Source organism: Pseudopipra pipra, chromosome 17 (genome assembly GCF_036250125.1).
Source record: "Pseudopipra pipra isolate bDixPip1 chromosome 17, bDixPip1.hap1, whole genome shotgun sequence".
Taxonomy (NCBI): domain Eukaryota; kingdom Metazoa; phylum Chordata; class Aves; order Passeriformes; family Pipridae; genus Pseudopipra; species Pseudopipra pipra.
In genome coordinates, this window is record NC_087565.1 from 5,743,204 (window position 1) to 5,771,137 (window position 27,934).

Below are 27,934 nucleotides of genomic sequence, written 5' to 3' on the forward strand. Positions count from 1 at the left end.
GAACAGGGAAGGAGGGGAAGCAAAAGCAAAAATAATGTGCAGGCAAGGGCCCATGTGATCACCTGGCAGGAAGAGGCATTCCCAAATCAAGGCATAAATCATGGAGCTGAGAGCAGCCGGACCAACGTGGGGGCAGGCAGGGGAGCCCTTCACCTCTGGGTTTTATGTGCATGTTCATTTCTGCAAAGAGCACGGAGCGGGTGTAGCTTCTAATGGGTGATGTAGAGGAATGTGCTAAAATACTTCCCAAAAGGAATTACACACTGGACTGGGCTCCTGGGGAGGACTTGGCAGTGGTTTTGCTGGGGCGGGTGTGCTTGGAGCCCTTTGGGAAGGATGCACAGAGGAAGGGGAGAGGGAGGGTTTGCAGGAGCCATCCCCCATCCATCCTTGTGTGCCAAGCACACTTGCTCCGTACCATCCCACACCAAGGCAAGGGAGGAGATGGGCAAGGGGACCCTGTAAAAACCACATCTGGAAGGTTGTGAATTGGACACACCCCTTGGCATGATAGGGGAGAATTTGGCCCAAATCCACCACAGTACCCCAAGGAATTTTCACACTTGGAGATGGACTTCACAGAGGTCCTTGTAAATACATTGGATGATGTTGTCTTTATTTGTGCTCAGGAGGAAGGGACATAAATCCTGGGCTGGCACAGCTTGAGCTGTGGCACTGCACAACTGCATATGCCATGCTCTGAGTGTCACACCAGGGAAGCACTGGAAAGCAGTGAGGGGGTTTTGCAGCCTAACTTGGTGGGCAGCCACTATTTATTGCCTAAAGGTTGATCAGCCACCACTGAAAACCAAATAACTAGGTTTTCTAGGGGTTTTTTCTTAAAAAATTATTATATTACTGGAGACTGGTGAGAAACCAGTGATAGACTAGTGGCACTGGACACTCCACAGCTGGTTTGACATTCACTTCAACTGGACTCAGGCAAATCATCTCTTCATGACTTTTATTGTGGTGTGATCACTTTGCTGCTGATTTTCCATCATGGGAAATAAGAGACGAAAACAGAGAAAAAATCCAACTTTGGCACGTTCAGGGTTTGTAAGTTGGGTGTTCAGGTGCTGCCACGCTGGAGATAACACATTAAGGAGAGCCAAGGAGAGCTATGAAGCATCTTTCTTTCCAAGGATCTGGGCCAGAAATGAGGTTCAAAACAAGTTTTCTTGTCTTTAAAACTGAGATATTATTGATTAATTAATTACAGAGGAATAAATGACATAGTTGTGTGTTATGGGTAAACCATTTAAAGCCTAAGGGCTGTCAGGAGCCTTTCCAGTGAAAAGCTTTGCTAACGAAGCAGTTGTGAAAAATATTTACTGCCAGAGTTTCTTCGATTGACATTTGTATCTTCTCTAATTTGCCAAACTGTGCAATTGGAGCGATTTTCATGGGACTATAATTTATGGGCAGGGTTTTTCCTTCACTTCGCAGTGTCTGTGTAAAAAAAACCTAAAGCCTCTTTTACTCTGAAAGTCACACTTAATTTTTTATTTCTTTTTGGCCAGGGGAGGAGGGAGGGGCAAGGAAAAATGGATGTTGTAGGAGACAGAGCAGAGATGGAGCAGTAAGAGATAGGAAGGACTGTTAAGTGCAGTTTCTCAAGCTATGGGTCATGACTGCTTAAAAGAGAGCCAAGACATGTCAGAGGACAGCAGGGTCATCCCTGATTTGGCCAAGTGGAAACCAGCTGAAAACAGACCTGGATCCTTTCTTCCTGTAGAAAAATTGATGAATTTTCTACAAGATCAGCATCCTGGTAGAGCTTGGATGGAAGCATGAGTTGGAAGAGGGGCTGCCTGGCTATCCTCCATTCCTGGGCAGTGGGAGTTGGCTGTGATCACTACCTATGTGTTTCATGTTAGTGAGGAAATGGTTAAAAAAAAAAAACCCTAATTGCATTAATGTCCTCCTTGCAGAAGGAGGGGAAGGCAGAGTTGGGGGGAGGAGAACCCCAGCAGTGCAGCCTGTTTGTGTTTCCCCAGCCTGGGCCGAGCCACTGCTGACTGAGGGGTGGCATGAAGATGGATGAGGCAATAAGAGGACATTTTCGTAAAGCTTCAGAAATGTTGATTTCAACAGGCTGATTTGCTGAGAGAGAGGGGAATAACTTCTGGCACAGCCCACCCAGTCTTCAGTATCCTCAGCACAGAGCCAGGCACCCTGAGCTCTGCAAGTCACGCCATCCACAGATCCAGACTGGTTTTTTAGGGTATAAAATATTTATACCTTGGGCTATTGGGAAAATGCGAGCAACAGCAATAAGAACAGGTGAATTTAAGTGGGATCACAAAAACTTACGTGTTTCCTGACTAGACAAGTTGTGCCAAAGCCTGACATTGACAGCTACCTTCCCATCATCTTTTTGCACTTCATTGAGAACACCTCTCACCCACTTTTCTGATGTCTTTGTACTCTCCTGCATGTTTCCAGCACCTTGGAAGGAAAGAGCTGCACACCCAGAGCGTTTGCAGCCCAGATGGTGCAGGTTCGAGAAGGAAAAGGAAAACTGAGCCAGAGTGGAAAGGACTCATCTGCTTCTCCTTCCAACAGAGAGAAAACACTCACACTGGCTGCCCTTCTCTCACTTGATCTGGTGTTTTGTCTTTTAGTAATGAAAATTTAAGGTAGGTTTTTCCATGAGGACTTCTGAGATCTGAGCATTTCCTCCAGGGTTAAAGCAGCTCCCTCTCCCCTGCACCCTGTGCCACCCAGTGCCACCCCACGCAAATTCAGGATGAGGTGGTGCAAACACAGTGCACAAAGGCAGGATGCCTTTCTTATTTTATTTAAGTGCTTATAGCACCATAAAAGTGGTTTTGCTTAGCCTCTCCTTATCCCGCTTTTATAGAGCCTTTCCATCCCTTCAAGGCGAGAGAAGCAACCAGCAACCTCCTTGCCCTTGTCCTGCAGGTGATGATGCTCCATCCGCATCCGTCGGGTCTGGCAGCCAGCGCTGCCCGGTGTGATGGGACCCCTCCCAGTTTGTGGGCTCCCAAATCCTGACTCAGGCGATGTCCCGGGGCTGTGTCCTGTGCAGGCAGCTGCAGGCAACGGAGGCGTTTCAAAGCCAGAGAGCAGCCTCTGGTGGAAGCTGCCTGCTATGCGTGTGCTGCCTTCTCAGTGTGTGCTGTGTGCTCTGTGTGCTGCCCTGCCACAGCTCGGCAGTGCTGGCAGGATGGGGAGGCTTATCCAGGGAATATTTCGTTCTCTCATTGCAGCACCTGCCTGGTAACATTGACCTACTTCCCCTTTATATTCTGCCTTTGTTTCTGACTGTCCTGCTGAAATGAGCCCAGTGATGCTGCTTGTTCTTGCTGCGGGAACTCTGAGCATCAGTTGGTGGGTTTGCTCTGATGGGGTTTGATGAAAAGCCCAAGAGGATCAGGCTCTGAAGTGCCCTCAGGCTGATATGTGATGAGTGACAGGACAAGGGGGAATGGCTTCAAACTGACAGAGGGCAGGGTTAGATTAGATATTAGGAAGAAAATCTTCACTATGAGAGTGGTGAGGCACTGGTACAGGTTGCCCAGAGAAGCTGTTTGCTTGATCCCTTATGTCTATAAGTTACTGCTAATGATGTAGGGATGTTTTTGTCAGCACCCTAATGGGCTTTAACAGCCCTGAGCATCCTCAGCTGGGGGCTTCACTCACATCCGTGGCCTAGGAACCCATTTTAGCCCAGCAGGAGACTGTCAGCCCCTGTCCCAGTGATGCTGCAGGATGCTGGTCTGTAGCTCTGGCTGTGTCACCATGAAATCACATGGTGGCCTGGGCTCTTGAATGAACCTGCATGTGATCTCCAGCTCTGCCCTGCTCTGTGCTCAGGTACTACAGCCCAGCCCATGGGTGTCTTTAGTCCCCTGTGGTGGCCCCCTCAGTGGGAACAAATAATGTCCTTTCTTTCATGACATAGGGGAATTTTTTCCATTTTATTGATCCTATGGAGTGAAGGACAAGCTGCATCCATAATAAATGTTATTTTTGGTGACCAGCTTGGGCGAAAGCCTAACCTTCTCTTATCCTTTGCTTTTGGGTGGGGGTCAGTATGTGTTTCTTTCCTTATTTTTATTTTCTTTTCCTAGAAAAAAGGGCTTGAAATTTTTTTTTTAATTTTTATTTAAGTTCCCAGTTGTAAAGAAACTGATGTCCTGTCCAAATCTCCTGGCTTTTAAGCCTGGAGGCAGAGCAATCTTTGGTGCAATCACGGTTCCTGAGAGCAGTCTGTGTGATCACCAGCAGACACCTGCAAGACAAGGTGGAGGTTACATGGAGATGCTTCCCAGAAATGTCCATTTTTCCTTCTGCATCAGCACAATGCTTCCAGACAGCTGCTCCTGCCTCGAGCCACCTCACTCCCACAGGCAGCTGCTACCATTAATCCCACTTTTTGGTGTTTCCCCTCCCAGTGCCCTGTGGGAGATGCAGCAGATGGAGCAGTCACTGAACCATTGGAGGCAAGCATGGGATGGTGTTGGTGCCCCCATGGCTCATGCCACATGTCCCACCATCACTGCTTGGAGGTCTGGCTGCTGCAGGTGATCTCCCCAAGCTCCACACCTCCCTGTTACCCCACTGCCCCTCCCATGATGTCATGGGGCTGGTCTGAGCAAGGACCTCTCTTCCACGTGGTTGCCACTAATTCTACCACCACAAACATCAGCCTGAGGTACCAGACCATATCAAGCCATCAATCTCTAATTGTTGTATCCATCAGTAAAACAAAAAGCCCAAAGGGAAAGGGAATACTAAGGCCAAGAGCTCTCTCTGCCCATTGCACGTGGCTCATGAGAAGCTTTGGATGGAAAACAGCCCCCTTAGCCCTACACTGTGTCCTTCTTGCAGAGAAATGAGTCAGGAATTTCATGCACGTAGAGCAATCACCAAACAGTCCCTACAGGTCTGCCCGGGACCACAGCCTCCCGAGCAGCTGCTTGTTTACCTGCCACCCATTTCCATAGCATGGGCGTGCAGCTGCATTCCTGGGAGCCCCAGCTGCTCTCACCTGCCTGACCTGTCCATGCTCGGGGAGCAAAGCTCGAAGCCACTGTTCGGCAGCAGAGCTGCAGATGGGTGACGTGATTCCTCCAGGGAAACACTGCCAAGGATGCTCAGCGCTCCTCTGGGATGACTGAGGAGCCAGACCAGCAGATGCAGTGTAAGGTAGCACAGTGATATCACTGCTGGTGGATGGATGGGACTTTACACCAGCTGAGGGTCTGAGCTGTTGGTTGGGCCCCGAGCTCTGGGGATGCACAGTGCAGGATGACTCAGAGGAGAAGAAACTCAGCCTATCCAAATCCCCTTCCAGAGGAGTTTTCCCTATCCACTAGTCCTGGAATATCACAGGGAAACCACCCTCCCCAGCTTACGTGTCCTGTTAAGCAACAGGGACGCGTCCCTCCCGAGTTGGAGCCACGCTCGGAGGTGGCTGTGCCAGCACAGCAGGGCCCCGCGATCACCAGGCAGCTTTCAGCTGAGCAGGATGTGCTGTCTGGGTCCCAGACATGTAGGCAACAGCTTTTTATTGCTTTTTATCAGTGCCATGCTGATGGGGAGCAAGTGCATCTCTTTCTTTCACAGTCCCTGCGTGCTGCTGCTCTCTGCAGCAATGTGGGGGAAGGGGGAATCCGTGCCAGCATTTTCCCCAGGAGATGCTGCACTTCAAAGGCTCAGGAAGTGTCCATTTTGCCTTCAGCTCCACCAGCCCACGGTTCTGGGTGGAAGCTGCTTGTGTCAGCAGCTGGAGCTGGGAGGCAACCCAGGCTAAGCCAGGGCTGCTGGCCAGGATCAGCACCCAAGTCACCCAGCCTTTTCTCATTGGTCCCCAAAGCATCCCCAGCCACTAAAAAGTGCCCCCAAAAGACAGTTCAGGACCACAGGCTTTCATTGTGCACTTGCAAATAGCCATTTTTGTCACTTTGGGTGCATCCCTTCCCCTCTCCCAAGTGTTTGGGCTAGGGGCTGTTGTGTGCCCTAGTTTAGTTGGACATTGCTGCTGTCACATTTTATTTCTCTTTTTCTCTTCCTCTCAGAAAGTGCCAGGTTATATAAAATGAAAAAAAAATCCCATCTTAATGGTGGATGAATTATTTAAAAGGGTCTGTTTGCTAATGTGATTGACTTCAACCAACAGCACAGGTTGAGCTGTAATTATGGGAAAACAATCAAATCTCTATCTGGGTTCACACCATACTGGTCTTGCCACTTTTTGTATTATAGCAGAACCTGTTGGGCGACTTTAGTTAAGCTGAGCCTCCTTTCTGCTGCTGGGGCAAAGAAACACAAACCAGTAGAGCCAGTCAGACTGCAAGGAAAAATTATGGCTTATTGTCTGTGCAAGTTCACCCACACTGCTCACTCCTGTCTCCTGCGTCCCAGATGACCGTGTCCGGATCACAACCTAACTGAGCTCAAGGACTCAAGGAAGAGACACAGACACAGTCCTCCAATGTGAGTATTGTGCTTGCACTGACTTTTATCTGCCTCCTGGCATCCTGGGCTGTGTTACGTAGTTGGGAAGGGAGCTGGCGTGAGCCATGCACGGAGAATTGCCCAAAATTCGCTGAGCAGAGCACCGGGAGAGCTGTCACTTGGTGCTGGCAGACGGAGCCTGGTCCAGCTCCCATTTGATGGGCAGAGGCTGTTGTGTCACAGATTTGCTTGCTTTTCTGTCCCCTCTTGGAGTTCAAGGAGGAAATTTGGATTTCTCTAGCAGCTGGGGAGTCCAATGTTTCTGTCAAAGTGGCGGCTCTGCCTCTGCAGGAGTGCAGGGTCGGTGGGGAGCAGGGCTGAGTCCATCTGGGCTGTGCGGCCGCTGCCCAGCCGGGACCCCAGGGCTCTCCTCTGCTCTAACAAAAACTTTTCCTCTGGCATTTTCCACTTGAGTGTGAGAGGTAATGAGATATCCCTGCAATACAAAACGCAGAGAAATGGCATGCAGCTCTGGCTCAGGTGGAGTGAAATAGCTGTGGCAGGTCAGAGCGATTTGTGGGTGTCAAGGTTTATGTGAGTACCGGGGAATCTGGTGGCGTTTGCGTTTAAGGAGCAGGGACCATCAAAGCCTTCCTTAAGCAAACACCCAGGCTGTGTGACAGCCGTGGTGTGAGCAGAGATGGGGCTGTGGCCGTGTGGGATGCCCTGTGGGAGCGTGTGGGCTGGCAGAGATGCCCATCCTGGGCAGGCAGCACTGCTCACCTGGGCATTAGTGCTGGGCACTGAACGGGCATCTGATCACACCTGATCCACCTTCCATGCAGCATCTCAGGCAGCACTGGACTGCACCAAACCATGCACGTGCTCAGCAGTAAATAAGTTTCAGTGGGGTTGTGGGTCTCCCTTCCCACCCTGTTTCACACTCTGAATTGGTCACATCTCTGTTGCCAAGGCTAAGAATAAATTTGCTCCTTTTTTCCTCGGTGGCAGCTTGGAGCTGGGTTGTGGTGGCCCCTGTTAACCAGGTGAGGTGGCCCTCTGTCCCCCTCCTCCTTCCCTGTTGTGTTCTTCATGGGACATCGTGACAGTGCCCTCCTGGGTTGTCCAGTTCTGTTCCTTCAGGCAGCACAAATATTCAGCAAGGCTGGAGCTCACCCCCAGGCACAAGGTACCTGACTGTTACTGACTGCTGTAGTCCCTTTTTCCTACTTTCAATCCTAGAGGAAGGAAGTTATGGTGGGATTGCTGCAGGGGAGAAGCTGTGTCCACACACACTGCCTCCTGGCACAGGGGTTTGTTGCTGTGGGTTGAACTGTCCCCACCGCCTGTTCCTTGTCCCTTCTGCTGGAACAGTCCCCCAGTGGGGAATTTTCTGAGTGCTCTTACAGGGTAGATGATCACAGATCCTCCCACAGCTTCACTAGAGGATAGAGGTCACTGATGCACAGTATGGATTCAAAACCCAGCCTGGGCAGCAAAGTGTCCCCAACACCAATGTGTCACCAGGCATTTGGGACAAACAGAGATGCCTCAGTCCATAAAAATGCCCAACTGTAGTTGTCCCATCTGTTGGGTGACACAATGTGGGGCTGAGCTTGTAAGAGAGGACCCATCCTTGGTGCTGTAGCAGGGCTAAACACCTGGGATGGTTTTTCAGGACTGACTCTTCCTAGCACATTACTCCTTTGTTAAACAGTGCTGAAGAGAAAAGTTGATTCAGTCAAAGACTTCCTCACCAAGGGAAAGAGATCTGTTCTTTCCATTTACATGGCCATTAGCTTGACTCAGGGTGCCCATGCACTCACTGACACAGCAGGAGCAGGGGGTTGCCAGTTTACAGCAGAGTGGTCGCAGTAGAACTTCATGCTCCTTACCCCCTGCAAGGCCTGCTTTCCCACACAGGACCAGGAATGATGAATTCCCCATGTCAGGAGCAGTAAGGGCTCCAAGGCATGCTGCCATGGAGGTCTTCTGCCATGGAGGAGAAGACAGTGAGACCAAGATGCTCTCCAGGCACCATGTACAGCATAACGGCATCACAAGCAAACTGTGGGGTGATACCATCCTTTATCAGAGATTCCCAGGGTATTTTCCTCCCACTTTCCCCAGCCACAGGCTCTGGGGCTCAGGGAGAGAGTGGGAGTGTGTTAGCTGGGCTGGTGGAGGCAGTGATCACGTGCCTCCACTCCCAATGGGGCCTTGAGCTATTCCCTGAACATCACCACTTCTCCATTAAAACACCTGAAACCCGATAATGCTTCGTTACCCACTTCCCAGAGCATTTTGAGGTGTTAATTAAGTAATGTTTACAGAAGCTGTGGTTACCCCAAGATGGACAGGCAGATAAGTGGCTACTCTTAATAATCTTCTGAATCCTTGTGCAGGCACACAAACCTGCCCATGGATCTGTCCAAAGCCCACCATGCTCTGTGGAGCATCATGGCATGACTGGTGGGTCCAAATGTCATTCCTCCTCAAGTGGAGAGAAGAACAAATATTCAGTGTTAAACCTCAGCAAAGCAGCAGCAGCTGAGGAGTGGGAGGACAAAACCTCCCTCCCAGCTGGGTACAGTGCAAGGAGAGCCCCCCAAACTGTTCACTTGGCTATATAAAAGCCAAAATCCATTTCCTGAGTGTATTCAGGTATTGCAGAGGACCAGCAGCTCCTGCTTTAGTGATCCTGCAAGGCCAGGGCAGCAAAGACTGTGTTGGGAGGAGGGATGACCCAGTTCCCAGGGAAAACAGGGGGTCTCAAGCAGAAATGAGGCAATGAAAGAAAACCCCCATTGTTTTGGTGGTTGCCACAGCAGTTGGAAAAGCAGGAGCTGCCTCCATAGGGCTGGGGTGGTGGGGTAGAAATTAAACTGCTGGGCTTGTGATCACCGTGGCTGGGCTGTATTATGGCAACAGAGACTTTATGGGGTAGAAGTAAATCCGTGTGCAGGTTGGGACTTGAGGTTGGAGCTTTATCTTGGAGGATTCACTCCTATTTTCCTCTCCCTGCGATAGGACGCGTCTGTGCACACCTGAGCAGGGGCAGCATCTCCCTGGTGCTGCCGGTCCCATTTAACCTGTTCAGGGGGCTGTGACCAGCACCAGTCCCCAGCAAACCCGAAGGGTCGTTGAGGCAGATCATAGCCCTGCTGGAGCTTCACAGCACGCGGGTGGGACCCCCAGCAGAGGCGACCCTGGGGCTGTTTGTCAGCAGCAGGAGCTTGCTGCAAACCGGCCCCTGGGCTGGCAGAGCAGCACGGAGCAGCTGCCCTGCTTCTGGGAGGATTTTCAGGTTGTGCGAGGTGGAGAAAGGCACCAAATCCTCCTCCCTGGAGAAGCAAGAGCCAAGGCTGCTCCTCCTGTCTCACCTGTTGGGGGGTAATTTTGCAATCTGCCAGCCCCTATCCAGCACCCACAGCAAGCCCAAGTGCAGCGGAGAGCAGGCACTGGGCTCCATTTTAGGACAGCCTGTGCCATGTTAAGTCATGCGAATAAATAAATACCCAGCAAGAAAAAGAAACCCTCAACACACACACAAAAAAAAGCCCTCTTCAAACTGTCAAGCTCACAGTACCTCAGCAAAGAGCATTAGCTCCACAATGGTCTGCAAAATACTCCTGGTACTGTAGATTTTCCATGAGTGATCAGGCAGTTTTTCTGAGTATAAATTTGTTTTATAATTCTAAAATTAGACCAGGAACATAGTAGGGTAGCCAAGGAAAGAAAGTCTGGCTGGTCAAAGCAGCTCTGCCCGGCAATCACCCAATGAGGAGTGTATTACATCAATCCAGCCTGGAGCTGAACAACTCCAGCACTGCTGATGGGGAAATATCTGGTGGCAAATCCATTAAGCTTCACTGATCCCCACGGTGTTAGAATGTCACAGTTCTGCCTTTTTTTTTTTTTTTAAGATTTAAGCTTGTTTAGCTAATGAGCTTCTTTATCCTTCTGAAAGTAGACAGTGCTGAGGGTGGGGATGTGTGTTGCTTACTGTGAGCATGGCAGGCAGTGCTGGGAGGCCAGGAACAGCCCGGGCACCAGGGAATGGGGGACAGCTGTGCTGTTAGAGCCGTTGTCTGAGTCCATCCCCTCCCAAGGCCATCAGACAGGACAGAAAATAACCTCCCTGCTGCTTTTCCTTTCCCCAGCCGGGAGCATCCCGCCCCAAGGATGCCATCAGTACCCAGGCATTGCCTAGGGCTGTTCCAGTCCTGTGCATGAGAGCTGACGTTCCTGGGGGACCCTGTGCACCAACCTGGACCCCTTTTCCTGCCCTGAGCTGACCATCAAGACATGAGGAGAGCAGGTGAGCAAAGCCACGGCAGTCAACAACTGCCCTGCCCCGGGTCTTGAGTTTTCCAAACCCTCCAGATTTAGGGGCTGGATCAGGAGTTTGCCTTTGGTCCCTGACACTGGGGCTCTGTTTTCAGAGGGCACCCGTCACTTTGAAATACATCCAGCCCTGCCGGAACACCAAAGGGCTGCTCCCGGCCCCTCCGCGGGGCCACATCCGGCACCGCTGGGTGTATATCACAGTGACAGCTCTGGAAAGGGCTCAGGGCTGTAAATGAAATCCCTGTCTCAGGGAGTGAGCTCCACACCGAGGGACTCTGTGGTCTGGGCTTCATCAATAAATCTCCTTCAATAAATCCTCTGGAGTGGGACAGAAGAGTGGGGGGCTGCGGCTTCACGCCTTGACCAGTCCACACTGGGTGAGAAGGGAGCAAAGCTGAACCCCTCAGAGAGCCTGGGTTGCTCTGCTGCAGCAAAAGGCTGAATACTGGGTACAGATACATGGGGAGCGGTGCTCATGCAGGATCTCTGTTACAGTGTGTGTGCACAGACCAGAGACCCAAAGTCCTCTCCAGGTTTGCCACAGAGAGGCTGTCCTGTCTGCAGGCAGGGTTGGGTGCTGGCATCTCAAAAGCACCAAAAACAGCAATAGCATTTCCCCACTGATCGGATTCGCAGCAGGTCACAGGTCCCTCCCTACCTGAGGGCTCTGAGGAAAAGAAAATCAGGAGTGAACCCCAACCCTGGTGGCACCACAGCCGTGCATGGAAGGCAAAGCTGCTGCCCACACCCCAGCCCCGAATCTTGATCTGCCAGGCTCTGCCCACAGCGCTGAGTCACAGCTGCAGGGATAGGATCTGGCACAGAGCACCTGGGCTGCCCCCGCGCCCTCCACCTCCCACCACATCCCAGCCCAGCCCTACCTGCCTGAACCACAGGCTGGCACCAGTCCCAGCCAGGGTGTCACCTTGCCAGGATGTCCCAGCTGGAGCCTTGTGTCCTGAAATGCTGGGTTCAGCCCTTGGAGACACCAGCCCTGGGGAATGGGCAGCACCAAGATGGGCAGGGGCTGATCCAGCCCAGAGAGCATAGTAAGGAGCTCATGCAGCACCCCTGGCTCTGTTCCCAGTTGCAATCCCTTCCCAGATTACGACAATAGGGAATGTAATGGGAATTAGTACCTGAGCACTTCAGAGCCTTCCCAGCCAGCACTTGGGGTTTCAGTCCCATGACAGCAGTGGTGGGTCTCACAACCTCCCTTCAGCCCTGGGGAGGTGCTGTGCTCAGGGCAGAGCCAAATTTAGGACTCAGTGATCCTGGGAAGTGTTTCCCATGAATATCAGGGGTTTGGGGTTTTTTCTATTTTGCAGTAGAGTCAGGTGTTGTTTCTCCTGACTGGTTATTCAGCTGTGGCTCTTGGGGCTGAGTAGGAGAGATCAGTTCCCAATCCCATTTCACAGTAGCCCACCTCAAGCTGCGTGAGCCGCCACAAGACACAACATGCCTTGGGTAGCTTTTATTTACTGGGATAGATCACTCAGCCCTGGGAAAGGGTGGGTTATTCCCAGGGAAGTGGGAGCAATGAATATTTTTAATATTTTTTTCCCAGAGAGTGAGATCTCTCTCTACTTGCACCAGATTTGCTCAGAAGCCAAACGAAGTGACTCTGGGATGGTTCATGTTCAGGCAGCTGTTCTGCTGATCCGAGCGTGCCGAGAGCACGCGAGCCGAGCTCACTGTCTGTGCTTGCTGGCGCGTGCCTCATTTCTTTTGAAAATCAGATGCTTTAGGGGAAACTTTCTTCTTCCAGCTCTGCGTGCCCACATCTTGCATATGCAGGCAATCTGGCACACCTCTGCTCTGTGTGCAGATAAAGGCACAGGCGGGCTGCCGGCAGCGAGCCGGGCTGGGAGAGGGCTGGAACCCAGTGGAAAACTTCTCATGCCGCCGTGGGGCTGTAAAACCCAGCTCCCAGCCCACTCTTCACTTTCCAACAACAGAGGGGAGGTTTTCTCCCTGGTCATCTCTTCGTGGCTGAAGGCTCAGTGTCCAGGTGCTTTGTTGGGATTGGGATTACTGGCCATGACTCACTAACCCGGCATGACTTTTAGGGGAGAAGCTCCTGTGTGGTTATGCTGAATGCCTTGCTGTGGAAGTCTGTCTTCTCCCAGAATGGTTTTTGTGGTTCTGGAAGACCCCACAGGTGTTGTGCCCACCCCAGCTTCCTGCAGAGCTTGGCTCTGCACACCACCTCCCCTGGTTTTCTGTAAAACTGGGTGAAAAACTCTGGTGTCTCCGAAGGTTCCCAAGAGGCTGCAGCCAGCAGCCATGCAGAAAGCCTGGGTGATGACAGTGAGGTGGCTGAGTGGTACATGTTGCCTCTGCAGAAACTGTGTGTGGTGCCAGAGGGAGAAGTGATGCTTGGACCCATCTCCTGCTGGGCCCATCGGGGGTCAAGCACCAACGCTGTTGCGAATTTTCCCACCATCAGTTCCCATGTGGTCCTGGCACAAGTCCTGCAGTCCCCTCTTTATCCTCGAGAAAATGTCCTGCCCCACCTCATCCCAGAGAAATGCAATTTAAACAGCTCAGCAGGTAGAGGAAAAGCCTGATTTTCCAGCTGGGCTTTCAGTTCTCCCAGTTTCCAAGACATGCTCTTTGCTGTGCTCAGAGCTGAGGCAGGGTGGACAAAAATGCATCTCATGGTTTAGCAAATGATTTCCTTTCCTAGCTTTGGGCTTTGCCCCAGAACACCACATGCACAAGACTCATCTCTTTTATTGGACTTTTTCTTTCTATTTTAGGCTGAAACCTGAATAATTTGAAACAAAAGGACATCTTCGTGCAGGAGCAGCGTGTGGCTCAGCCCTGAACATGACCACAGAGAGTTTTGCAGAGTTCCTGAACAAGCTCAAGGAAATCCATGAGAAAGAGGTCCAAGGTAAGGAGACATGGATGTCTGATCAAAAACTGGCCAAGGTCCATTTCTGTGTAATGCCACTTTGATCTGTTTGGTTTCAAATAACCAGAAGGGAGGAGGAGCAGGTGTGGAACTCTGGGGATTAGTGCTGAGCAAGCATTACCCGTGGGGATGTACTGGGATGTGGGATCACAGCCTGGCCCTCAGGGGAACACCCCCTCTGATGGCACCTTGGTGCCTCTCACCAGTGGAGAACAAAGTTTACTGAGAAAATCAGTAACTTTTTGGATGATGAGGAGGAGCAGAAGAGAGCACCCAAGGCTCCTGGAGAGCGAGCCATGGCGGTGCTCAGTCCCTGCGGGAATCCCACTTGCTCCAAGCATTAGCCGTGGGGGATTTGGCTCCTTTCCTGCTCCTGGTGCCATAATCTGTGCTAAAGGTGAATTGGGAGGTTTGCAGAGGTGACACACACACCTGCTGGGCATCTGCTCCAAGCAACGAGGATTGGAGTACATTTGGATAGTGAAGGATCAAAGGGAAAACAGAGAGATGCAATAATCTATAAGACAGAAGTAGCAGGAGATGAGGCTCTGTTAAAGAAAGCATTAGAGTCAGGTTGGATAGTTTATTCCTCTAGGGAATAAATTATTCCTCAGGTCATACATTATTAAAATAAAACCCATTAGGTTAAGCAACCAAATGCCAAATACAATTGTTTTCCTATTAGAATAATTCCCAGTATCAATATTATGAACAAAACATCAGCACTTTTGGAGGATTCTGGTTTATGAATTCATTCTTCACTTGTGTAATTTCAAGCCGTGTGAGAGTTAGAGGAAGCTGTTGAGCAATTTAAACCACATGTTTACATCTACTTTGCATAAAATGTATTTGACAGGATGTAACGTCTGCAGATCCATCAACCAAAGCCGTTCTTGTTCAGCTGTAAATATTCTCCAAGATGCTTTCCAACCCTGAGAGCTATAAAATACTGCCCACTTGGGAAATGTATGCTGTAGCGAGAAATAAGTAGAAACAAAACTAAACCAGACTTCTGAGGGGGTGGGAGGGAAATGCAGATGCATTAAATACTCGGAATACAAAATGTGCTCACATCCTGTGAGGTTTTTCCAGCTATATTAAACTGTAGTGGTGTTTCACACACACAGTGTGTTATTCCTTCTCGGAAATACAGTTTGTAAATCGATGAGATTTCTGCAAAGCCACGCACCTTCCTGAAGTTCCATCGCTGCAGTTCGTTTCTGAGTGCCAGGGGACTGGCAACAAACACCCACCTCTCTGCCTCTGTTCCTTGTTCCAGGTCTGCACAGCAAGCTGACGGAGCTGACAACGGAGAAGTGCCGGTGAGCAATGCCGAGCCCACCCCACCCACGCCGCGGTGGGACAGGTGGTGGAGGGCTGGTTACACTGCTTAATTTTCAGACCTCCCGAGTTCTCCTCCAAAACTGATGGATTTAGAGAGCACTGCTTGCCTTTCTGGCTCTGCCAAATTCAAACCTTTAGGGAGTTTTTGCCACACAAGTCCCCAGCACAGGCAGGGCTTGGTGTGATCCCAACCTACCTCCTGTTCGCCTTCCCACTGGCAAGTGATGCTCGTGCCAGCTCGTGATTATTCTCTTGGGAAGCAATAAACTGTGAGGAAGCGAGCTCCTAACTCCAAGGGAGGTGTCACAGGGCAGCATCTGTGCTCTAACACATTTGTTTCCCCTCCTGCCCCACAAGCAAAAGGGCGCTGTGAATCGAGGCACAGATTTTGGGGAGAAATCCAATAACTCCCTTTTTTTGTGTGTTCTGTTTTTTCAATTAGTGATGCTCAGAGAATTGAAGAGCTGTTTGCTAAAAATCACCAATTGAGAGAACAACAAAAGGTCCTTAAAGAAAATGTAAAGGTGTTAGAAAACAGGTAGGATTTGTTTTTCAATAGGGTGCTGCTTAGTGGCAGCAACGGCATCATCCTAGGGGGAGACTTCAGAATTTGCTGTCTTCCCAGGAGTGGGGAAGCCACGGGTTCCCCAGTGGGTTCCCCAGCACGGGAACCTCTGTATTGCTCATACTCAGCTGCTGGGAGAGCTGGAGGAGTCTGAGCACATGCAGAGGAGCTTTCCTAAGCTCATGATGGTGGGACTAGATCTGAGGGGGTGGAAGGGTCAGTGATAACCCCTCTCACCAATTTGGGGTGATGGGCTGGGTGTTCACACTTCTCTGTGGGGAGGGCAGGAGCTTATTTCCCCCATGGAAACTGTGTGGTAACAAGCTGCTGGCCGTGGTTTTTCCTTCCTCCAGGCTGCGAGCAGGTCTCTGTGACAGATGCATGGTCACCCAGGAGCTGGCCAAAAAGAAGCAGAATGAGTATGAGACCTCCCATTTCCAGAGCCTGCAGCACATCTTCATCCTCTGTACGTACCACTGCCCGCTGTAGGCTCAGCTTTGGCTGTCTCAGCCTTTGCTCAGTTAATGCCTCTCTCAGATACTTGCACAGGAGCCCTCGTGGTGACCAGGCACCCAGAAGGGGTTTGGGGGTGGGGAGAAGGGAGGGAGCAGAGCTGTGGATGTCAGCCACACCCCCCAAGCAGAGGTAACAAAGCAGCAGAGCTGGGGTTTGCAGCCCTCTGCGCCTCCAGAAAAGAAATGCCAGGCCATGTCAGCTGCAAGGAAAAAAGATGCATTTGGCATGGCAGGAGCAACACTCTGGCAAAGACAGGAAAGTCACAGCAGCAGCTCAGCACGGGTAAATGGAAATCAGGCAACACGTGTGATGGATCTTCTCCTGAGCTTTTGGCAGGGCTCCCAGCACTGCTCAAGAGTGGGTTTTTTTCCCTGGGGATTGGGCTGACCCCAGGAGGGTCGTGGGGGTAAGGGAGATAAGGCATTTAAGAGGGATGGAGAGGTGCCAACAGCCCTTGGTTTATCTCCCCTGCTATGCCACTGCTCCCCGAGTGCTGCCTTCGAGCAGGAGCAAGCCAAGGCAGTCACCCACCCTGCCCGCGGCCTCCTCACTGCAGCACCCGCCCGGTGGGTGCTCTCAGCTCACTCTGGAATTTGCGTGATCCCACCCCAGACCCCCAGTCCTCCCCCTAACTCAGCACCTGCTCCTCAGGGGCGGCTGTGGTGTTCGGGGCAGGATGTTGGCTGTGTCCAACCCACCACACCACGGCCGCTGCTGCATCTGGGTCATGCTCTCCCCCTGAGCTGGACGAGCTGCAAGCAGACTCAGTCCTGATGAAACCTGAGTCAGAAAGTTGCTCCCTTTTATCCCTTAGTCCCTGCACGTTTTCAGAGAAGGAAGGAAATTCGGCATCTCTCCAAAACCTGCTGCTGTTTCCCCCCTCCTCCTTCCCTGGGGACCCGAGCGAGCTCTGGGGAGTATCAGCTCTCTCCTTGCAGCACCTGAACCCTCAGCACAACCTCTGTCCCTGCAGCTAATGAGACAAATCGCCTGAGGGAAGAGAACAAAACTCTCAAGGAAGAACTGAAGAAGCTCCGGAGCATGGAGTAAGTGCTTTCCTGGGTTTCATTCATTCTCAGGGGTGTTAGTAAGGACAGGGGCATCCCCACAGCTGAGCAGGGCTATGTCCAGACTGCAGCATCCTCAGGGGTATTTTAGCATCTAATTCCTGTGGATTCCTGTATATATTAGACATTGGCACATTCCTAATAGTCTCAAAACCCTTGTTGACCTTTGCTCGCTCCCCTGTTAACCAGCATCCAAGGATTCGGTGTTTGGGGAACAAGGGTATTCAACCCCTCTCCTCCTCATGGGGTATAGCTCATGGAAAGCAAAGTCCTGGCTGCTCAGCTTGGCCATGGACCTCCACCTGGGCTCTTCCATGGCACCAGCTCCCCTCCTGCAGCAGCCAGGTTGTGTTTTGGAGGAAGGAGAGTGACACACAAGGAACTGTGATGCAGTTAAAGAGGGAGAAGAGATCAGCACCAACAGGTTCGTATCCCAGCAGAGCACTGTGCTGAAAGCCAAGTAACCTGCCAGGCTGGCCAATATATACAAATCAGCTCTCAAGGGTTTAAAGTCCAGAGGAATTAGCACTGAGGAATTAGTTTAGAAATGTGTTTTCTTTGGAGCACAGGAGCACCATCCACTTAAAGAGAAACTCTGGCTTTTACTCCCCAAATGCTTCTCAAGACCTGACTAATTCCAGAGCTGTAGGTTGGGCAGGGCTTGATGAGTGCTCCTGCTCTGTTCTGCTCTCCCTGGGATGCTGGACAGGAAGATTTCTAGCCAAACATCTATGTCTCAGCATCAGAGTCCAGCCAGGACTTTGTCCATGACATAAACATGTGTCTCCAAGACTTAGTCATTCCCTCATAGTCATCAAGAGCATCAGCCCCTCCATTGTGATATGGTGACAGAGCACAGCCACCACATCCTCATGCTGAATCCACCCCTACATCAGGCTGAAAGCCCAACCAGGGACATACAGGTTCCCACAGGGCTTTTGCAGTAGTCACAGCTGGGTCCTGGCTTACCCAACGTCGTGGCATCCTGCGATGTTACCCACAGCCAAGTGGGGCAATCAGACCTTGAGCTGTCGTGCTGGCTCTGTCCCATGCTCCAGACTGCAGCTGAGCCAGTGATAAGCTTCAGTGGAAGGAGATGAGTCTGAGGATCCAGTATATCCACATACACACTTACATAAATATGCATATTTGTATATCGGGCTCAGAGCTCTCAGTACAGTGGCTCCAAAACCTTCCTTCTCCTACCCCTTCCCATTAATTCATGTCCTTTTCCTTTCAGCAGGGACAGGGCAAAGAACCCAGGAGTCACCTCCAGAGAAAGCAGCTCCACGCCAAGCTCCCCATTGCCTTTACTGTCCCCGGTGAGCAGAAATGTTGGCAGTGAGAAAGGAGCTCACAGGGAAGCAGAAGAAGCCCACCATGATGTGGCAGACCTCGAACTGGGAGAAGGTGGGTGTTGCTGGCTCCTGCCACCCTTGAGGGACCTGGGGATAGGAAGAGTGACAGAATCATGGTGCAAAACTGCTCTGGGAAAGGGTCTGGAGAGCGAAGGCCAAGCTGTTGTCATCTCAGATGGACATTGCCATGGGTAGAACAGGTGCTGGGGGAGAAATGCACATCAAAGGAGAAACACACTGCTCTGCATTAGAGAAAAAGAGTGTTTGGGAGCCCTCACTGTAACACAAGTGATGTGCAAGTGTGGATCCACCACCTGTTTCATGCAGAGACCATGTTGCCCAACCACATGTGTAATGGAGGGAACGTTCAATCAGGTGCTGGCTTGAACCAAAAGGAAATTTTGACTCAAAGTTTTCAGTAAGGGGTGGTTGGTACCAGCCAGTGGGTCCCTGGGAGGCTGTGAGACTCCAGCACGCTGCAGGGCAGGGCTGCAGCAGCTCTGGGTGACTGTGTCTTTTTTGCAGAAAAGCCTGCAGCACAGAGAAGCTCTCCAAGCAGCAGGACTTCCCCAGGCACTGCCCTCCAAGAAGTCAGCCTTGCAGAAATGGTGAGTTGTCAGAGATGGTCCGATGTCCTCAGGCCTTCTTCCCACCGCTGTGGTCATCTGAACTGGATCAAGACAAGCAGATTGGGATAGGGAAAGAGTAAGAGGCACTCAGAGGGTGAAACAACTAACCAGACTTGGGCAGTGCCAAGGAGGGCACCTACCAAATGCCAGGTGCATTCTCTCTGCAGAAATTGCCACTTGCTGCAAGCAAAGCATGAAAAGTTTGGCACAGGCTCCTGTCCCTGCTGTGAATATGCACATCCATGTTTGCTCCTGTGTTTATCCTTCATGACAACACATCCAGCATCCTTGAGTCCTCTGCCCATTGCTCTGGTTCCTCTCTTGGTTGTCTTGCTGGGGAAACCTCTGAGGAATGAAGGAGCTGGGGAGATTGTGCTGAGCCACATTTCAGTGTAGCTTATTCTGAGCCATAGAGCCAGCTCTCCATTACCTGGGTGAGCAAGGAGCTGGAGCACAGTGAATGTTAGAAAAGCCTGAAGTACATGTAAACTGTGGGAGTTGTGGGTACCAGGAACAAACACACCACAGCAGCCCTGCCCAAAAGCAGATACAGGTGTCCCTCCATGTGCAGCATAATGAATATTGGTATTTTCAGAGGGCCTGGTGTTCAGTGGTTGCCATTTTGTGCATTGATGCAAACACAAACACAGAGAGTGTGCCAGCTGAGGGTTGCTGAGTGATATGGTGACACTGGGTGCTGGGAGGTGAGACTGCAGGACCTGGAGCCCTGCTCCTGGTCATGGGAAATCAAGCCCACAAACACACCCACATAGGTGCTTCTGTTTTGGCACAGGTTTTGCTTACCTGACCTCCACAAAAAACTTGAAAGACCAGATGAAAAGGGGCTTTGGTAAGGCTGCAGGCAGGCTGTGGGAATAATTAATAGGGATCACAGGAAGGGCTGGTGACATCTCCAGGTGGGCAGGGGAAAGTCAAGTCAGAACATGTGGTGAGCCTTTCATGACAGCTGATGGAGATGATGATGTCCTGGCCTCACAACCAGGGACTCCACTAGAAATACACCCACCAAACCTGTGTGTGCCAGGAGCTTACAAGAGTAAAGGCTAGGGAATTTGTAGGGTCTTATCTTGGTTAAGCCACTGAATCATGACTTGACTTGAGCAGAGACACAAGACCTCCTGCTCTACAAATCAGGGCAGCCCAAAAACAGAGAGTGCAGTAGATCCTGCCAGAAAGCATAAGGGGGAAATCTCCCAGTAAAAATTAATAAAAATCTGGTCAAGCTGTTGACCAGAATCATCAAACAGAGCACTCAGGAGCTGCTTGTCTTGTTCTCACTGGCAAAGAGATGCATCCCAGCTCAGCTGGGCTCCCTGTAGCCCGGGGTGCACAGCAGAATGGCTCACCTGGACTTTCTCCCCTCTGCCACAGGCATCCCAGAGGATTTCCAACCAGCTGCATGGAACCATTGCCCTGGTGAGACCAGGTTCCAGGCCCTGTCTCCTGGAAAAAAGTCCTTCAGGGATAGCAGTGTCACCACCAGCGAGGAAGACTCCTCTCCCTCCGGAGCGTGAGCACAGCCCCAGCCTTGAGGCGTGAGTACCAGCTCCTGGGTCGTGGTGTGGGCCTGATACATGGCCCAAGGCACTGTCCCACTGGGCAGACTGAGATGGCCGCTGTTCACTGTGTCTGTCCACCTTCCCCTCCAATCTTCTCCCACAGCCTTGGGGAGGGGGGAATCTCCCAGTTTATACCAGTAAAAAAATGACTGGAATGCAGCCCAACAAGATCAGCCTCTCATTATTCCAGCTTCTTAGATAGACCCATAAAGTGAACCGGGTGCCCCCACCTCCAGCTAGGAGAAGGACTTGTCCCATGGCAGGCAGGAATCCCTGCTCCTCCTTATCTATTCTAATGGGCTTTTCTACAGGGCTCAGCACTTCCCAGGATTTCATGGATTTCAGGAAGCACAGAGGGCTGAGCAAGGCTAGTGAATTCACCTGTAGCAAGTTTTCCAGAGTGGGAGTAGTTCTGCTGAGCATTCCTGGGAAAAGCTTGCACTCATGGAAGGGAAATAACCAGCGATAGCAGGGACTGGATTTACAGAGCAGGTTCATGCTCTGTACCAACCTTCTTAGCATGGCTGTAAAAGGCTCCCATTGAGTGAGATTAGGGCAGAGTGGGCTGTTCCTCTGTCCTGGGTGTCTTCAGGCCCACCAAGGCACTAAGAAAGCCCAGAGGGTGGGTAGGATGCTGCTGGCTGTAAGGCATGATTTGAAAAGTGATGTCTCAGCAGCAGTGTTCATGTGAGTGGTCACTGCATCCTCACCCTCACTCAACCCACTGCCTGGACCTGCTGTGGCCCAGGGACAGGGGATTGATGCTGGATAGGGATGGTTTCCTGCAGTGTGTGCAGTGAGGAGACCTGCTGCCTGAACCCTCCAGCCACCAGGACCTTCTTCCCCAGCACCCAAAGGCAAGCGTGATACACAGGCCAAGAGCTGCAAGAGGGCACAGAAAGAACAGGACAGACCATGTACATACCCTGCAGGGCTAGGAAACCACGGGAAAACCCTCTATTTAAAATGATGGGGTTTTTCATTGCTTTTTTTAGTTATTTAACAGCAAGCAAACTGGACTCCCCCAAGGCTGCTCCATCCTACGAAAACCTAAAACTGACCACCCGGAGAGAGCAGCTCTGCCTCCTCCACAAGCACCTTTCCCTGCACCAGCTGGGGCTGACGAGTCACTGCACCTCGGCTGAGCAGGACGGCAGCAGCTTCTCCAGCCATTTGCTCAGGACCAAAGATGCCGAGGGCAGGACACGGTCACGCGACGGCTGGGAAGATCACGCAGCCTTGCTGAAGCTCCCCGCCACCATGGTGTACGTGAGGGATCAGCACCTGGAAGAAAAACTGCACCTCCTCAAGCACCGGGAGCGGCTGCAGCACCTCCTCATGCAGCAGTGCCAGCCAGGCCAGCGGGCAGAGGGAGACACCAAGCTCACACCTGAGGAGCGGCCCCTCTCCCCGTGGCTGAGCATCGCGGCAGGATGCAAGGAGGAAAGGTCCTTCCTGGAGGATGCCGCGGATGGGAAGGAAGAGAAGGAGCTTTGGCTGAGCCGAGACCGCCCCGAGCTCCGAGCAAAGGTGAAGGAGGCAAGGGATGATGATGCAGACACGCCACTGGATCTGTCAGACTCCGGCCGTGGCAGGGAAACAGACTGGCACCACCGCCGGGAGCTGCGGGGGTGCGGCAGCCCTGGGGAGAGCCCTGCTGAGCTGACAGCCCGCTGCCCTAGTGGGAGACACAGGGACGACCTGCGCTTCCCCTACCACTGGCCCAGTGCCACCCGGGCACTGCCTGGTGCTGCCAAGCAGGAAGAGGAGGAGGAAGAGGATGCAGCTGTGGTGAGTACAGCTCGTGTTGGCACCAGCTGTGGCCCCTTCCCCTCCCCAGGGTGTCCAGCACTGCTGTTGGCACCATTGTGACCACTGTTAGGAGGATGGCTTTGATTTATGTGATGCCAACTTGCACATGCCAGAGCCACAGCTGCTCAGCCCGGGCTCTCATTCCCCATCTCCCCTCCAGTGCCTGTGGGGTTTCCATCTGAGCCCAAGGACAGGCAGTGTCTGTGCCCCCTCCTGCAGGCTGGTGCAGGAGGTGTGCTGGGCTCCCTGCAACACACCACAGCATACAGAAATGCCTCCGTGATGCTCGTCCCCATGGGTGTTGCACATAAGGGCTGGGGACAATCCTTTCCTCCTGCCTGGTGGCAACAGCCTTTGTGCTCCCTGTATCCCTGTATCCCGCAGCTCGCGCTCTCACGGGCACATCTGACAAACAACTCCATACCAAGCAACACAGAGGCCCTTCCTGAGTCTGGGGTGAGACGGGATGTGAGTGCACAGAAGGGAGAACCAGGTAAGAAGCCCCAGGCAAATGTGACATTCGAGAAGGCAAGAGCAAAAGGTGCATTTTGGCAAAGGCATCTCCCAGCCCGGAGCTCTGTGCTGGGCTCTGCACATACCTGCAAACACACCAACAGGAGAGGCTCTTCCAGGGACCCAGGTGCTCCTGGCTCCCAACACTTTTGGGCCATTGGGGGAAATTAAGGTTTCACATTTCTGCCCTTGAGAGATCAGTTTTCAACCTTAGAGATGTCCAAAATTCAGGCTCAGTATCTATACGGAGAAAGTAACTTCAGCTGTTCTGGAGAAAAGCCCAGCGTCTCTGCCCAGCACGGTCAGGAGCCACCCATGGGGTGCCCTTGCTCACCCTGCAGAGCACCCTCCTCTCCATGCCTGGTGGCATGGAATTCCCAGGAGCTAAAGAAGTCAATGTAGCTCCAACCTATTGGAATACCCACTCCAGAGTGAGCAGCAGCAAGATAATGTTGCTGCTCCAGCATTACCCACCCCTCTCAGGGAAGTAGAAGCTCAGAAGTCCCCAGGAGAGATGGGGAAAACACAAGAGGTTTGCAGGACCAACACTGGAAAACCATCCTTGTCTGTCCCCTTACTCCAATGCGTGCCCTGTGCTGGCACAGCACACAGGGTTGAGCATGGAGACAGGGATGCTGGTACCTGCAGCAGGTAGACCAGAATGCTCTCCTGCTTTTTCCCTGCTCTATCCCCCCACAAGAGCCCTTTCAAGGCTTTCTCCCTGCCTGACCACCAGGGGACACGGGTGCCATGTTTGTCCAGGTGGGTGGGAGGCAGCAGCCATGGGGATCAGAGCAGGAAGCACGTCTGCTGAGAGCTGCTCAGTACCAGTCTTACTGGCTTGGCCAGAAAGTTGAGCTCTCCTGGATTAGTTGGTCTGGGCGTGTCAGAGTGGTTTGGGAACACTCTCCGGAGCAGGATTTTTCACGGTGGAAAAAAAAAAAAAAAGGGAGTCCTCTGTGATTTACATGCTAAGGAGATATCATCATGGCAGAAGAATTTCAGCTGATTACATTCTGAGTGTGGGAATACAGGACTTTCTTCAGTTCTCACCTTAAGGTTGACACAAAGCCCAGGAAACAAGACACAAAAACTTCTGCACTTTCTAGTGAACCTTAACCTGCAGAAGGATAAGGTGAGGATGGGATCAGGCCACAGGGACTCCAGGAGTGCCTGGAAGCAGCAAGGTCTGCTCTCCCACCTGGGCAGGGAGGCTGCCCTGCTGAGCCCCACCCCAGCCAGACCTGGTGTCATAACCAAGGAGTATTGAGCTTCTGGAATGCCCCTGCCCCTCTGAAGAGGGCACAGCCCTGTCCCCAGCCCTGTCTGACCTCCACAGCCAGCCCAGGTGTGCTGCTGTGAGTGCAGTCAGGGTGATGCCACCAGCAGCAAGGTTTGGCCCCCAACTCGTGCAGATTCACTCTGTGCAGAGGTCGAGTGTGTGCAGGTTTGTGTCTGGGGTTCTGTAGCCTTGGGGTCTATGTGCAGCAAAACCTTTTGCTGGGCAGAGAAGTGTCTCCCCTGCCTTTCCTTCCTCTGCTCCTCGGCACATGTTTCCTGCCGAGAGACACTGACCAACACCAACAGCAAATGTGTGAAAAATATGCTTCTCCCCACCTGGGGCTAAAATGGGAAGGTGCAGTCTGGGGTTTAAATACCCTTCAGCTTCCCACCTGAATGTAGCCACAGATGCAGGGGCAACACTTGCAACTTTGGTGTAGCAAAGTCCTACGGATACACCTTTACTGGGAGCTGGTTTCCCAACAGAGTCCTGTTGGATCATCCATAAACATTCATTCCAAGCCACTAAGCTCGCAGTGTCTCTGCTTTGCAACACAGTTTATTGCTAAACCTGTTTTCTGCCTCAGTGGCTCTCAGAGCACGGACCAGTGGCTCTGTGTCTGCTCATAAGCTTGTCAAGCCTCCTGCCAGCCAAAAAAGCCCTTCTTTTTGTGTTTCCTTAGATGACAATGATGCTGAGTCTGGGAAGCAGGAATCCGATGAGCCAGACACAACGGACAGCGAGGTTGGTTTGTTCTCCTCAGCCATCAGCTTAGGCTGCTGGGTCCAAGAGGCATAAGACAGGTTGTCCCTGCCCAAGCTCCCTCAAGAAGGTGATGGCTCTTCCTGCACTAGGTGCCAAAACTCATTCCCACCCTGTTACACAACTTGTTGCTGAGGGATAGAAGTATCACTCTTTCCAGCTAGACAAGAGTGTTTATGAACAATAGCATTTGTCATCACTCCATAGGAATGATCACAAAGGTCCCTGGCAATGCCACTAGCTCCCTGGGAAATCCAGGCTAGTTGCAGACTGACTGTTCTCATTGCTATAGGGGGCTGCCCCATATGAAGATGAGATCCTACAAGAAGCTGAGGCTGATGGGAAATACTTTTGCACCAAAGACAAAGCTCATGTGCAGCAGAAGAAGAGAAAAAGAGGACAGGATCTTCGGCTGAAAGGTAGGGAGGAGGAGTCCCTCGGGGCATCAGCTCGGGGTCACAATTTCTGCTGCTTCTCAAGAGGCACCTGTGAGAAAAGCGTGAGGGAACCGAGGGCAGAGGGGAGGAGGGCTCTTCTGTCGAGCACATACCATGCTATGCTGTGTTTTGGCAACACCTGTCTCCAGCTGGAGGAGCCCCCTGCTAATGGTTAGCCAGGGCAGCCTGGGCAGGGTGACCAGGAGAGCACTACTGAGCACCTAAGCTAACAGAGCTGTGTTTACTTAGCAGGTCAGGGAGGCAGTGACTGGGGAAGGCCAAATTCCCAGGGGTGAGTTATTCACATGCAGAGAAAGGTTTCTGCCCATTCTGTTGATCTCCCAGTGTGGCTGGGGAGGTTTCCCTGCTGACAGAGGAATGTGTTGTACTCCTGTTTCCTACAGGTGAATAAGCAGAAAACTGCTCCTGATAAGGGTAAGGATAAGACAGACCTTTGTCTGTCAGGCCTTAAAAAGTGCTCTGTCAGACAAACCCTGCTGCTCACCCCCTCTGTACCAGCCATAAAGACAGGGAAGTGTTGACCCAATTATAAATGCAGAGAGGTCTGCTGCTGGAACATGAAAGGAGATTGTTTAACAGCCCAGCCTTCAGAGGGGTCTGCTTACTCAGGATGCACCACCAGAGCTGGGTGACAAGAGGATTTGCTCTACAAAATCAGCCACTCAGAGCAATGGGGGGGAAGATGCCCTGTACACCCCAGGGCAGACACATCCAACCTTCTAGGACAGGATGGAGATGTCCCAAGTGAGGACTGAATGCAGCTGTGGTAGGAATGGGGCGATGGAGAGGCATAACACTTCTCTCAGCATGTGGTGTGGGCCATGTACCACACTGAAAGGGGGGGAAATACAAGGAATACATCCTGCTGGTCTGGGTACCCTCTCAGGTATGCTCCTGCATCAGGTCAGTTCTCTGCCTATTTCTGCTTTACATGTTGTTTCTGTGTCCAGGATGACAACAGCCTCCCCTGGATAGTGCACACCTCTCACTTGTGAGGTGTTTGTCTTGGTCGTTCCTCTGCTGAGCTTTGCTTCCTCCTGCACTGTCCCTATTTTGGGATGAGGCCATGCTGATTCCGTACGTGTAAATCCATTGCTCTCTGGTTGACTCCTGCTGTCATCTTGTTGTTTACAGGAGCTAAGAAGTCAATGAGAGGAAGAAAGAAAATCAAAGTGGAGCAATGCTCAGTGGGGATCACAAAGGAACTGGAGAATTGCTCTGCTTCCCACAACGATACCTCTGAGGAGAGTTAACAGCAGGGCAGGATGAAGTGACATGGAGGGCTCGGAGGCCTCAGCATCCCACCCACATTGGGAGTGAATCCTTCTGTCATGCTGGGCCTGGCAGTGGGAATTCATAAGGACCCACTAATGGGTAGAGCACTCAGAAACTCCTCACTCAGTGCCCCAGGAGAGGCTAGGCAAGGAAGAGCCATGCAGGTGATCCCCAGAGCAGCCAGGTCATTGCTGGTGGAGCAGCACATTCAGCCACCCCAGCCCTGCAGACCCTCAGACTGGTGCTAAGAGGAGGAAACATCTCTTTGCAGCACTCACCCTGGATCAGAACAATGATTCTTCCCTGGGATTTCATGCTTGGAGAACAGACTACCCAGACCCCCTTCCTCATGTAGGATAGCCTGGTGGCTGGTCAAAGGGTGGTGACCAAGCTAAATGCTGCATGTACAAACTTGCTTTGATTAAATCCCTACCCAAGTTTCATACACATGTGGATCTTCTTTGACCTGGAAAAAGTCCATGGTTTCCTTTTCCAGTTAAGTGAGGAGCAAGCACATGAGTGGACAGGTGGGATGTGTCCCTAGAGAGGGCAGGGAGAAGAGTATGGGAAGGGGGGGCTTGGGTGCTCCCTCTCCCCAAGGTGTCCTGCATGCCTGGAAAAGGTCAGTGTGTGAGACCTAGCTGTGGCTCACAGCAGAGCACCAGCTCAGCAATTCACACTAACTTTGGCAGGATCGCTGGGAGCTGTTTTTCACATGGATAAACTGTTCTTAATAATATTTTTTTCTGTTGGGCTGAGATGGGAAGGACTGCAGTGAGCATCCCTGCAGCCACAACATCACTCCAGGAGCCAGGCTGGGGTGTTCCTGGAGCACAGCTGGAGAACGGGGGGGACAAAACAGGAGACCAGAGAAGGAGTGCCAGAGCCAGTACTTTCCCTGGTTGGTGCCCCATCATTTCCTTTACCCACAGTTATTTCTATTTAAACGTGTGTTTGTCTGTCCGTTCGCAAGAGCTAAGGCGAAGTGCAGCCAGCCAAGAGCAGCATCTTTATCCTGCAGCGCCTTCCCGCCTCCCCAGCATCAAAATCTCACTTTAAGAGGGGGAGCAGGGG

The 27,934-nt window shown here is 51.9% G+C and overlaps 1 protein-coding gene across 1 annotated transcript; it reads left to right on the top strand.

Moving 5' to 3' along the window:
• Nucleotides 1-6,320: 6,320 nt before the first annotated feature.
• Nucleotides 6,321-27,305, top strand: RBBP8NL (RBBP8 N-terminal like). The gene is made up of 15 exons (XM_064674057.1): nt 6,321-6,468; nt 10,593-10,750; nt 13,542-13,678; nt 14,979-15,021; nt 15,486-15,581; nt 15,962-16,074; nt 17,098-17,170; nt 18,435-18,601; nt 19,075-19,157; nt 20,571-20,734; nt 21,754-22,549; nt 22,955-23,063; nt 25,048-25,109; nt 25,420-25,546; nt 26,720-27,305. The coding sequence occupies exons 3-15, from the start codon at nt 13,612-13,614 to the stop codon at nt 26,836-26,838; spliced, it is 2,019 nt and encodes a 672-aa protein (XP_064530127.1). The 5' UTR covers nt 6,321-6,468; nt 10,593-10,750; nt 13,542-13,611; the 3' UTR covers nt 26,839-27,305.
• Nucleotides 27,306-27,934: the final 629 nt, after the last annotated feature.

Excerpts from the sequence above, each read along its gene's own strand:
- RBBP8NL (XM_064674057.1), top strand. The coding sequence starts at position 13,612 with ATGACCACAGAGAGTTTTGCAGAGTTCCTGAACAAGCTCAAGGAAATC. Across the intron at positions 13,679-14,978 it reads CCATGAGAAAGAGGTCCAAG|GTCTGCACAGCAAGCTGACG; the intron begins GTAAGGAGACAT and ends TCCTTGTTCCAG. Across the intron at positions 15,022-15,485 it reads CTGACAACGGAGAAGTGCCG|TGATGCTCAGAGAATTGAAG; the intron begins GTGAGCAATGCC and ends TTTTTCAATTAG.